The sequence below is a fragment of the Wasmannia auropunctata genome, unplaced genomic scaffold (assembly GCF_000956235.1).
Source record: "Wasmannia auropunctata unplaced genomic scaffold, wasmannia.A_1.0 LD336106.1, whole genome shotgun sequence".
Classification (NCBI taxonomy): domain Eukaryota; kingdom Metazoa; phylum Arthropoda; class Insecta; order Hymenoptera; family Formicidae; genus Wasmannia; species Wasmannia auropunctata.
In genome coordinates this window covers 6,826,595-6,839,884 of record NW_012026784.1, presented here as the reverse complement: position 1 = coordinate 6,839,884, position 13,290 = coordinate 6,826,595, and the positions used below count along the sequence as shown (strand labels likewise).

General features: G+C 40.0%; 1 protein-coding gene and 1 long non-coding RNA gene across 3 annotated transcripts in view; one reads left to right on the top strand and one right to left on the bottom strand.

Annotated features, from left to right (window-relative positions):
• Window positions 1-12,463, top strand: part of LOC105455221 (dual specificity protein phosphatase 10) — a 34,967-nt gene extending 22,504 nt beyond the window's left edge. For both annotated transcript variants that reach the window (XM_011698369.1, XM_011698380.1), the window contains 2 exons: window positions 9,665-10,093; window positions 12,092-12,463. In XM_011698369.1, the coding sequence (XP_011696671.1) occupies window positions 9,665-10,093; window positions 12,092-12,462 (800 nt within the window). In that variant the 3' untranslated portion in view covers window position 12,463. The remainder of the gene's footprint in view (window positions 1-9,664; window positions 10,094-12,091) is intronic.
• On the bottom strand, window positions 6,339-8,425 carry LOC105455217. The gene is made up of 2 exons (XR_975097.1): window positions 7,628-8,425; window positions 6,339-7,141 (listed from the first exon to the last, which is right to left on the bottom strand). It is a non-coding gene; the product is annotated as an uncharacterized LOC105455217 (long non-coding RNA).
• Window positions 12,464-13,290: the final 827 nt, after the last annotated feature.

Here is a 13,290-nt window from a genome sequence, read left to right as displayed (position 1 = left end):
GCGGTTAAAGTTCTCGAAAGCGTAGTACTTCCCGAATTCGGACGACTAATTGCAAACACGTATGCTTAGTCATAATAGTAATCATCGGTAGGTCTTAGTCCGCAACAGTGACAATACTACTTGCGTCATGCTATGGAAATTCACGGAAAAATACGTCGCATATAAATCTGGGCTTTACGGATGGAAAATAAATGACGAATAATGTCCTACTTTGGAATCGATCGTCCTCGAAGACTGAGAATCCGTAAAATCTAAGGATTCCGGAGAAGGAGTTTGCAAATGATCGGATAAGAGTAGACCGAAATTTTGAAGGCCTTAGATATGATGAATACGTTAAAATTTTTTTGATTCTCCGAGAAAAGATTTAACGTGGAATCTAACAAGTGTAAAATTCAGAAAAATAGAAGTAGTAGATTCTGATATCTGAGATTTCTAAATATAAGAAAGATCTAAATGTCTTATCAAGATAAAATTCTAAGAGATATTAGGATGTAATAACTTTATCCGACGCGGCGAAAATTCAATATTTATTTTTAGAACATTCTATGCTTGTAAATTTTTTTTACTGATAAATTTTAACCGATTTTTTATAACAGATAAATTTAAATTTTGTTTCTGTCGCATAAGTATTTTTCTGGATTTTTTCTTGACACACTTGATAAGACACACAGGACACCTTGGGTTATCCGCATTTCCTCTTGTCCATGGAGTTGCTTTGGAAGGAAGCGAAACCAAGATGATCTCGAAGAAGACATAGATAAAAGGAAAACTGCGGATAGCCTGTGTTTTTGCGATAAGAAATTTATGAATTAAAAAATGCATGTTGATTAAGTAAATGGTAATAGTTATTTTTCAATTAGATTGATAATACTTTATATTACGATATTTATTTAATAGAAAGCTTATTTACAACATAACGGTTACATAATGCAATTTAAAAAAGAATTACTTAGAAAATGAGGGAAACAAAACTTTGAAAGATCTCGTTAAGCTGGACCTACCAAGAATAATTTTCCCATTGCAATTGTTTTTTTTTTTTAATTTTATTTTATTTTGAACGCTCAGTGAATAGAAAATTTCATTTCGAAGGACTCTACGTGAATCTTTCATTCTGCGCAGTATTAAAGTTTCTGCAGAAGAGACTTCATATTTTTTCGCTTCCAACATCGTAACTCGCGGCTACGGAGGAGGAAGCCAACAACAGCGCGCTTTATGCAGAATCCCGCGGTGTCATCGAAGAGCGAAGGGTGAGAATCGATGGCGTTCGAAAGATAGTTAGCGACTGCGTTGATCGAACGCGGACGATACGCGGGCAATCCGTAACTCAGGGTCGCGCGCGCAGTGCTCCGACAGTGAGTCACGCTCAACCGCATCGGGCGTCGATATCAACGACATTTACGAGCATATGTTCGACACGCGTCCTTCCATTGGTCATCGAATGACGTGCGAGTGGAAACGATCGGAAAGTGCCGCGCAGGTCGGACGCGGGGGAGAGGAGCTCTCGCGTCTCGAAAATCCCATCCTCTCTCGCGGGACGCGAGAGACGTTTAACCCTCTCCGCGCGTTCGCGTCGCGTAAGGAACACACTGCACGTGCCTCTTCTCAGCTTCTCCGTATGCTATTAAAAAAAAAAAAAACTGCTCGTTTATGATCGTGTTAGCGTGCTGGACGTCTTGGCGCGTCCTTGCGCGCGTGACGTGTGCGAGTGACACTCGCGAGCGGTAATACTTTATTGTTCGGTTACGCCTATATATATGATATGTGCGTACAACAATATGTTATTCTACGCTGTCACACGCATATACGCTTCCGATTTGCCGCATCTCTTAAGTATTATATGACTATCTACCGCATCGGTACTCGCTTTTAGTTGCAAACTACGTCGTAATATGTTAAACGCTGTTGATAAGAATCCACGCGCGGAAGAGGGAGAGACAAGTTCAAGCCGCTCTTAAAAGAAACTCTCGAGTCTCTTCCGAGTTAGTCGTCATGAAAACATTCGACCTGCTTAGTCATTAATTAAACCTCCGAGTGATACGATTGCATAATACTCAATTTGCAATGGAAAAATGCGCAACTCGATAAAACAGTAGCTGAGAAACGGCAGAATTGGGAAAGAGGGGAGAAGCGAGGGCGGCATTTATCCGTAATCTACATACGATTCTAGACGTGTATATTCATTACGTTGTAAACGAGACACTGTAAACAGAATTTTTATTAAATGCCACACAGTGGAATTTAACAATGATTCATATTATATCGTAATCTTCTCCCCGCTTTCTTTTTCTCTCCACTTGTGTGTATCTGCGTAGATACTACGCAGATCTTATCTTTGAATTGTACGTCATTCGTGGTGTAATAATGAATTGGCACTCGCTTCACGTTCGCCGTATTTCAGTGCATAGTCAGTGAAAACAAATGCACAAGTTGGCGATGGTCGGGATCTGTTAATTTTGTCTTATTGCACTTTCTCGCGTCTAAAATAATTCGCGAAAATCCACGATCGGTCACTCGAAAAGACTGCCTGAACTGCGATAATTATAGTCGTTTGTCTGTTGATTTGATTTAAAATAAGTAATTTTACTGCGAATCTATGTATCTGAGACTGACGTCTACGCACTTAAAATTTTTAAAAGTTTTTTATAAATTAAGAATTTTTATTTTTATTTTTTATAAATTAAGAACTTTAGATTTTTCAAAATTCTAACAAGACCGTCGATCCTTACTTTTTTTAAATTTTAATCTATTCTCAGTTTGTTAAATATAGATTTGCAACTATTTACTCACTAATTGATATAAATAGCTATCATATGTAGCTATTTACTTACTAAATTGATATAGATAGCTATTTTATTTATTAAATAGCTATTGATAGCTATTTACTTATTAAAGTGTTAAATATATATAGACTTATTGAAAGAACTTCCACTGAACAGTAGCTATAGATTAAGGCTTTAAAAATTAACTGATTAATAAATCCTTACCGATGGAAATATATAGAAATCAGATTAATTTCAATAGTTTGAATTCAAGGCGCTAAACCAGTAGAAAAGCTGTGCCACATTGCGATATTCAAAATTTATTCTTAGCGAATAATTCACTGACGAGGAAAAGGAAAATAGAAACGGATGAAACTTCCCGGTAATAGAATCACATAGTGATTGCACGTTTTCCGGCTCTCGTTAAACTACTCTAGACATTTAAGAATCTACGCATCCGCGAACTTGAGAATCCGTAATGATAGAAAAATCTTAAGGACCCGAGAATGTCTTGAGGACTCGAAAGATTTACTCGCGATGATTTAAAGATCCAAGACTGTGAAAATCTGGGAGTTTGAAAATTTAAGCCTTCCTCTAAGAAGCATAAATTAATTGCAGTCCTTATAAATTTGTATTAATGGCTGTTTCCACCAATATAGTTTAATTTTTATTTCAGTTCAACTTACTTTTCAATTACTTACTTTTTCTAATTTTTAAAACGCTTAGAAAAAGACGAAGAGTAAGTCGAACTGAGATTAAAGTTAATCTATATTGTTAAAAAGAAAGAGCATAAGAAAGATAAAAATCGCACGTATAAGTTAAAGAAAAATGTTAAAATTCACTGACCTTTTAAGACATTTCAGAATCTGGTTTTAAAACGAATTTTTACTACAGTTCTTACAAATTAATTCTTTGGATATTACGAGAGGCAAGAAGATTGAATGTGTAACTAGGAAAGAATGTCAAGATTCGCGCACTCTTTTTGAGAGATCCCAGAATCTGGATTCGCGAATCTAAATATATACCGTGTGTCACTTGCATGAAACGTGTGCATGCCGGAAAGGTTTACGAATTCCGCGCTGGAGCTGTGCGCGACGTCACCCGCGTATACGCAATGACGCGATCCTAAAGGATCCTTGATCACCGATCGTGATCTAGCGTCTCGCGGAAGACCTTGAAATCGCGAGAAAAAGAAAAAGAAAGAATGACGTTTCGTCGGAAGCATAATAAACGTTTCGCTCTAAGCGGTTAGTCATTGGCATCGAAGGAATTTCCATGCGTAGATCTTTCGATGTTTAAACCTTTAGATCATTCGTTCCCGGAGCCTGTGAATCCGCAGGCGTTTAATCCGAACGGATCCGATTATCTGATTCAATCTATACGACATTGAGATCCGATGACGAGAATGCATCGCAGCTCGTATATAAGTATTTAAATCATTTTCCGACAGAAGACGTTTGTAAAATAGAAAGAGTTAAGATCTCAAAAAATGTTGAAGCTCTATTTCGGACAAAAATTCACGCGAGTTGTCATTAATATTTTTTTCCCTCCCTGATGAAAAGTAATGCTTTCGCGAAATTTGAGGCGTTAAAGGGCGACGCGGGTGAGAGGCGGGATGCAAGTCGCCGTACGGCGCGGTATGGGTGAGCCACCCGGTATATCGGTGCATGAAAGAATCAACTGGCCGCATCGCCGTGGCGCGGCACGGCGCGGCGCGCGTAAAGAATCGTCGTACACACTGTACACACTCGCCATCACGTTGCTTACGCTCGGGAACGATCGGCCGCGATTCACCAACGTCACGGCGGCTACGGCGACGGCCGACCATTCCGACCAATCGTGCCGCCGTGCGATGACTCATCCGCGGACGGGGCCTCATGTAAACTCTCTCGTGCCGTTTAGCCCGCAGTCTCCCGCCAATCGTGGTAGCGTCACGATTAGAGCCGCGCGCTCGAGAGAACGAGGCAGAGAGAGAGAGAGCGCCGAAAAAAAAAACATACACGTATATATATCTCGCGCGCACTAGCATCCGAGCGGCGTGCTCTTGCAGCGCGAGGATTGTCCATCTCGTTGAATTCTGTGTCAAATGGTGCGGTGAGACCACACGGCCGGGGGAGAGTCTGCATCCAGGATTAATTTTAAACATGAGGATCAGGAAGGACGCACCTTGCCTCGTGCTCCGACTGGTGCCGCTCGAGAATCTCGATTCTTGGAGTAAGTCAGATCGATTGCACATTAATTGCGAGCCTACCTCGTTACTTTTCGATGGATTTTATTTTTAAATACATATACAGACGTACACATATACAGACTCCTCGCGCGCACTTACGCGCGCGTGACATCATCGCGCCGACAGGGAAGTCCCTCGGAGATTTACGTAAATAAAAACATAAAAAAAGTAAAACGCGTCGATGCTATAAGTAATTTTTGTGATTGTTGATCGTTTCCTCAATTGAATGACGTTTTTTTTTACTTAATCATATCGCTGTCTTTATCAATTTGGCCGGTCGTTTTCTTTATTGTTATTACTAAGTGATTACTATTTCGGCTTCGTATTCCTGAATCATCGTCTGGATGATGTCACCATCATACCTGATGCAAAGAAATGTAGATATTTTTTTTACCTTTCTAATATATAAAAAGTGTATGTTAAGTTGGAAAATATTTACAAGATGTCCCCAAAATAAGGTTATATTCTAATAAAAATATTGTAATTCTCGTCTAATGTTTACAGCGAAATTTGTATACAAGTGCTAAAATTCGCAGATAAAATTTGAATTGGAATGATCAAAAAATTTTGAATTTTAAATTTTACAAAATGTTTCTGCAAGACATTAAAATTAATGTATATCAATAAAAATATTTTTACGATCGTATATACTATTTTTATTTATACTATATACACTGGTGTATATATATATATAATTTTAATGTCTTGCAGAAACATTTTGTAAAATTTAAAATCCAAAATTTTTTGATTATTCCAATGATACTATATACACCAGTGTATATAGTATAAATAAAAATAGTGTATACGATCGTAAAAATATTTTTTGTACAATGTTATTTATAGCGAAATTTGTATGAAAATTTTAAGTGCCAAAGTTCGCGTAAAATGCGGATTATTGACTCAAAAATATTGAAATTTCCGTTCTGATTGAACAGATCTTTAAATTCACACATTCTATATAAATCTTTAAAAATTATAGATAATTTATAACCTTGTCTTTTAGTTGTAAGATTGTCACAAAAGATTTGGCCGATTATATCCGTAGATACATCATTCTTTTAATTCTTTGGAAAAATTCTTGTAGACATCTACAAATATTGAATTTTTTTTTCTTTTTAACGTATTTTTAATTTTTTTCTAATTATCTTTGATAAAGAGAACTTGATTTTCCTCAGAAAAAAATTCGGTGTCTTATTATAAACATATTTAATATTAAAAATGACGAAGATTTTTCCAATTATATATCAAAATTATATAATTAAAAGTATAAGTTAACAAGTAAAATATTTAGATATATATAAAATTTATAAAAAGTAATTTATACTCATTAATAATAATTTAACATTTAGTTAACTAATTTTGCCGTAAATTTTATTGCTAGTTACGAAATCTACATTTGTTTACATATGACTATAAAAAAATGACTAATCTCGCCTTTTACATTACTCCTTGTTACATAAAGCATCATAAAATTATTTCAATGATGGTTTTTTAAAATTAAGTTATATTAAGTTTTATTATTTTTTTTTCTTTTTTTACCTCGATTAAACATAAAATCGGAGGATTTTTACCAATGTCGGGGAAAATCGCGGATAAATTTTGGAAAAATCGTTTTGAAACATGGACTGTTTTGCATAGCATTACTGCCGCGAGCTGGATTTGAAATAAGTTAACGTAATGATAGAAAAATCTTTTGATAAATCTCGGATTAAAGTTCTGCTAAAGATAGCGAAGAACTTCGCTCAATAAAGATTCCTCAAATTTTTATTGTACATAGCTCGATCATCAATATCAAATCAATTGCGTTCTCTTTTTACTTTTGTTTAACATAATGCCAGTAATTTTGCAATATTTTGTATGTCGCATAAATATTCAATCACTCTTGCTTTCATCGGAATTTCTTGCGCCGCGCTTGTATACTCGCGCGGCATCCACTCTTTTTTGATACGACCGTGAATATAATCGCAAAAATTCTTGGTATCAGCAAGAACTCGGATTCCACAGTTGTAAACATTCTCGTTTCCGCGTGTGAAGCTCGCTGTTTCGAATCCTTGCTTAAGAACGTGGTGTTTGAGTAACAGGATTTTCATCGGGTGCGACGACCGTTGCGCGATCACCGTGTAAATTGCACCGTCTTGATCGCTGTACCGACCTAAATAAAGTAACCCACATTTGGCTTTTTCCGTAACGATCATGCGGCTTATTGCTTTCAACATTATAATCTCTATATTTGACTTAACCGTATATTTAAATTCATATTTTTTCGTTTTATGACAATATATCTACGTGACATTAAATTATTGTCTTTTCACTGTTATGAAACATAACACTTATTACTCGTAATAAATATTTGAGATTTAATGAGGAGATTTAATAAAGAGATTATGCTTGATCGAAAATTTCTCATTTTAACATCTAATACCTTGTTGCTTAAGAATTTTAGATTAACTTTATTAAACAAAATCTAATTATTATGCCGAAATATTTATGGTATTTAATCTATGAAATTCGCGATTTATTGTATCATAGAAATGACAAAGAATGCGTAGTATTATGTATAATAGCATGAAAAATAGATAAGTAGAAAGCTAGATAAATGAAAACTAGATCAATTAAAGTATCGCGGAATAGAAATTACATATATGTCCTTGTAAATAATTATTTTCCAAAATTGACGTTTCCGTTATCGATATAATTTCGAAACCGTGACAGCCTTAATTGGAGAACATAAAATCGATTTTTGTCAATGTTGGAGCAATTCGAAGCTTTCTTCTAATTTCGGGAACTTTCGGGGAAAATCGTTTCACAACACAGACCATTTTGCATAGCATTACTCATGTACTGTCGCGAGCTAGATTTGAAATCAGTAAGGAGCTTTGCCAACGTTGGAATAATGATTGGCGACGACAGTTTGGGGTTGGTGGCCGCTTCGCGAGAGCCAACCGACCGCGCGGCGGCGGGGCCTAGAGGGGTAAACGAGTGAGTCATCGAGTTGAGCCAGGCCTTAGTAGCAGCCGCAGGTCAGGAGAAGACACTTTTAGCCCACATTTCTTCCTCGCCTTCTCTCTCCTTTTCGCGTTCACGGCGTTCCTTTATTTTTATCCGCCGCCCGTTTATTCTCGGCCTCGTCGTTTCTTCCTTTCCGCCCATTTTTTCCGCGCCGTCGCGTTATCCCACCCCTCGTCCGCGTATCGCTGTCGCGGACCGGCCGTCCTCAGACGATGGCATCACCCTCCGAGATTCATCTTGGATCTCTCCTCTGCGACTCTTACAATTGGCGCTTTACGTAAGCCGCGGAGAAAGATCCGCGAAAGCCCTCGAGCGTTTTTCGTTTTCTTTCTATAGCAATACAAATATATGGACGTAACATTCCGAAGTCTCTCTTCGGATTACGAAGATCTCTCTTCTCCTGCTTCAGAAATATAAAAGACGTAAGCTAAACCGTTTTATGAATTAACGTTCCACGAAGTAGAAAGGTAATTGCACTACTATAAATCGCGGTATCACGCAACAACTGCGACGTAGATTCTTCTCTTTTCTCTGCGTTTGTTAATCGCGGAGAGCCTTCACTCGCGAGATATCCACCTTTAGAGATACTTTCGGAAATTTATGGCCTTCCTATAATCCGTCCATTCGAGGCTTCGAATTCTGCTCGAATGCTTCGACCGTTTGATCTTGAGATAATTAAATTTCGGATCCTCGTATTTTTATTTTGTTTCTGGCTGTGGGAGGAGGGGGGGAAAATCCGATCGCTTCTTGTATCCTCTTCCAGATGCTTGTAGATATTTCTGGAATTCCATATCCCTAGAACGCTTGAACATCAGGTTTTCAAGATCTTACGCGCGATTACTGAATTTCTTGTCTTACATCCCTTGGGATCTTTACGATTTCTGATTTTCTAGATATAGACGCGAGATACGTGTGCTGAGGGACGCGCATTTGTAATCCGGCAAATAAATTAATTTACCTGATTGATCACTCATTAAATATTTATCTTGACTTCTACACAGAGTGGCTTAGAGTTATCGTGCACCTTTCCAAACACGCAAATGAACGTCAACGCGAGATAATGTCGAATTGACGACGCGAATAAGTAAGATTGATGTGGCGTGACATTGTCCCTCTCGTATTTCTTACCTAAAATGAAAAAACATCTATATCTGTGAAAATCGGAAAATTATAAATCATGATTTTCTAAACGACGACTTATAAAGAAATCTGCAAATAGCGAAGTCGCGCGGGTTATAATTATTTCGGAGCATGCGGGACGTATATATCCGAGTTAATCAATAAGTTGGCTCGGTGACGTTTCTCCTAGTATTTCTAACATAACATAGACATAGAATCGTGACCGACCATGTACTCATTGTTTATCGACGCCCAGCATTGTGTGTATGTTCCACATATACCTACGTTCGAAAGTACGTTCGACTTTGTTCGCGTTAATTTTCACGTCGTACGACGATAATTTAGGAATAAAACTGCACTTGAAGACAAACAAGTTAATATCCTTCAACAATTAAACAGGAGTTGAAAGACATCTGCTAATATTCCATTTGTCCCTTACATTTAAATTATTATAAAATTAATAATTCTAAAATCGCTATAAAATTCTGAAGCACATATACATAACATATCGACGTTTCCTTTGCTAATTAATTACCGAATTTTTCAGGCGGACACCGGGAGTTTCACAGGCGGCACCGAGAGCTATGCGAGGACACGCTCCTGCCGAACGGCGCCGCCGCCGCAGCCGCTGCCGCCGCCGCCGCCGCCGATCCGTCGACGACGACGGTGAGCGGCTGCACGAGTCCTGGACCAGGTTGTCCCGTGCTGAGCATCTCCGGCCCGCAGACTCCGCAGCCGGCCGACATCGACAACCACCCGGCGTCCCGCGTGCTGCCGTTCCTGTACCTCGGTAACGGCAGGGACGCCGCCGATCTGCAGCTACTGCGCGCCCTCGGCGCGACCCGGGTGCTGAACGTCACCTCGCAGCTGCCCGGCTACCACGAGGAGCGGGGTATCACGTACAGGCAGATACCCGCCTCGGATTCCGGTCATCAGAACCTCAAGCAGTACTTCGAGGAAGCGTTCGATTTTATCGGTGAGTGCGGTGAAATTTGTTGTTTCGAGATTGTATCAAGTTTTTTTTTTATCATCGGAGAAAGGCTAAGAAGGCATTTAATAGTTGGGTTTAAAAAGAAAGACTATCATTTTTCGAATTGCCCTTTCGATTACGTGACTGGTCGTCTATGCAGCTTTCTCAAAATGACATACTCTTTATTCAAGACTTTCGAAGAACGAGGAATTACCGAACCGTGTCATTCCGCTAATTATTCAGGAATATCCCCTTTTCCTTAAACGCAATTTAAAAATATGAAATGATTTAAAGTCGCGCCATTCCTTGATCCTCGATATCGCGGATGATCCACCGCGATGATCGTCAGTGCTGAACCACGATGTAATTTCCACGATTACGCTGGCGGCTTCCTGCCGTTCTTCTTCCGGCCGCTCCGTTGCGTTCATTCCGTTATTTTGCGGCAAGTAGTAGTAGGCCCATGGGCGGAAACAGGGTGTAACCAAGCGTTTCCGGTGGACCATTGAACCAGAGCGCCCGAACGGCAGGAGACCAGAAGAGAACCTTCCATTCATGAAAGCATGAGTCATGCGCGCGCGCGCATCCGTGAAACGTAAGAGACCTCCCCCTTCACCCTTTGACCCTGCGTTTTCTCTCCTACTTCATCCTTGACGTCGTCGATTCCTTCTCTCAACGCGTTTACGCGCAGTTCTACGCTATGCACCGGACATCTGTGAGGAAAAGAGAGGATAGGAGAGGTGAGGAGAGAGGGGGGGGGGGAATTATACGCATGGAAGGGAAGCAGAGCGGCAGTCGTGCGTGGCGATTGTAAGGGCTCGAAAAGGGACGAAAGAGAGAGGGATGGAGGGAAACAGGCCTCCCCCTGAGCGAGCGAGCAACTGGTGGAATGCCGGTTGAATAAACTCCGCACCCTGTCGCCGTTGGCACTCGATTCCGAAGTTTACTTTCGAGAAACTCATTCCTTCACGCGTCGTGATTTGCTTAATCACAAATTCGAGTAGTTATCTTTTCTTTTTCTTTTTTTTTTTTTTTTGGTCTAAACTTGCAGATTTTTTCACCGTGTAATTTCTCCGTTCAAAACGTACAAAAATATAAATTATGATCGACTTTTAAGAGTATTTAGATTATTATTAAGATCTAATAAGATATTCAAGTATTGTGGAACTACCATTCTTCTTTTTTTCCATTGACCAGACTTACAATTTCTTTTGTGACATGCGTTTTCGCAGTAAGAAACGTAGAAGAAATCTTTCTCTCTTCTTTTATGATCGAGTTAAAGGCGTTGGGATTATTATTAAAGCCTAGTAAAATTTCGAAATGCATACCTTGCGAAAGATGCAATCAATTTGTCGTACGCAGTCGAATTCTTTCGCGGTGCGACAAAACGTTTGCATAGTCTGCATAGGATCCGGGCGATGCAGTGACTCACGCTCGCGATACGATAGCGTCCCCCATATATTGCATAACCCGAGTCGGCCGTTCGGGTTTCACGACTGTTTCGTTTCAACGTTTACGAGCGCGACTCGTTCATACTTTTCAAAGAGCACGCGCCGTACAAACCGGCTCCGTGAATCTTGAAATCTTTTTAAGTCCCAAAGGAGATTTCGAATTAAACGCATACTTTCAACACCGCAAAGAGTGATCTATGACGGTCTTACAGATCAATACATGTTTAAAAAAAATCACAACATATAATTTTTGAATTACGAAACGTAATAAGGTATCTAAAAATGTTATCAAAATTTTATTTTACATTGAAAATCAATTAAATCCATATCATTATAAATGTGCTATCAATTTTTCATACATTCTTTTTGTTGACTTTTTTTTTTAAGGAATCATTATTAAATTAGGAATAAATTAGAGCGGTACTTTATTGTTGTAATTGAAAAGTGTAAATAGTTTTTTCTTCGGTGATTGCATGAATAATCGCTTTTTATCATCGCTATTTAAAAAAGAAAGAAATAACGCATTTGTCATCACGCAATTTGTCTCTTTTTCTAGAGGAAGCGCGGAAGGCCGGAAGCAGCGTGCTGGTGCACTGTCAAGCTGGCGTGTCGCGCAGCGCAACAATCGCGATCGCTTACATAATGCGGCACAAAGGCCTGTCGATGGTGGAGGCGTACAAACTGGTGAAGAACGCGCGTCCGATCATCAGCCCGAACCTGAACTTCATGGGTCAGCTGTTGGAGCTCGAGCAGGGCCTGCGAGCGTCCGGCGACGTCGCCAACTCCGCGCCGGAGGAGCCCACGACGTCGACGACGACGACGACGTCGACGGCAACGACGGCGACGACGACGGGCAGTTGTCACCAGTGCAGGTGGAGTCATCAGCCTAACAGCGAAGAGGTAGTCACCTCCGGCTGCAGCGTCTGAGACCGGGCACCTCTCTCGTATCTTCTTCTTCTGGTCTCCCTTAAGAGGGTGTACCGGATCGTCGGCGACGGCGTCGGTGCGTCGCAAAGATGCAAACATATCCCGAGAGAGAGAGAGAGAAAGAGAGAGAGCGTGAGTGTCGACGTGTCCTTCCTGCAGCTCTTCGCGACTAAATCCGAACGACGATTGAACGCAGTTCGCGGGATCGGATCGCCGACCGCCTGAAGATACCGGATTCAACCGTAGGAAGATTCTGCAAACACGAACAATGATGCCCCTCGGCATCCTTTCTTGATATCCCGGATACGCGGATCTGCGGAATTTTCAGTTTTCCCAATCTTCGCGTCACACGACGATTTGAGCTGTTTTTCAAGTCAGGCTCTTAAGTTTTTTTTTTTTTAGAATTAGTACGTTTCTTTTTCCCCCGGATTCCGTGTCTTCGGGACGACCATTCATTTGAAAATGGTGAAGTCAAACTGCCGAACTGACAAATCGCGATTTATTAAGAGACTCGAAGGGATACAAATATGTGAAGAAGACACGTTGTATTTTTACGAAAGTTGATTTCTCTCTATGAATGATTACTTCCTATTATGAAATTATTATTTCCTGTTAGTGCCACATACCGAAATTACTCCGTATGCTCCACGTGCAAACGGAAATCAGCTTTAAAACGTTACGAATGCGATGTGCCTTCTTTATTCGTGTATCCAAGAAAAAGAAAATAGTCACAGGGAGATTCTCTACTGCGGAGAGGCGTAAAAATGGCAAGGAGCGTAATTCACGTGAGAAGAATTGGAGCACGCTCGCTTCCAGCTTCGATAACAA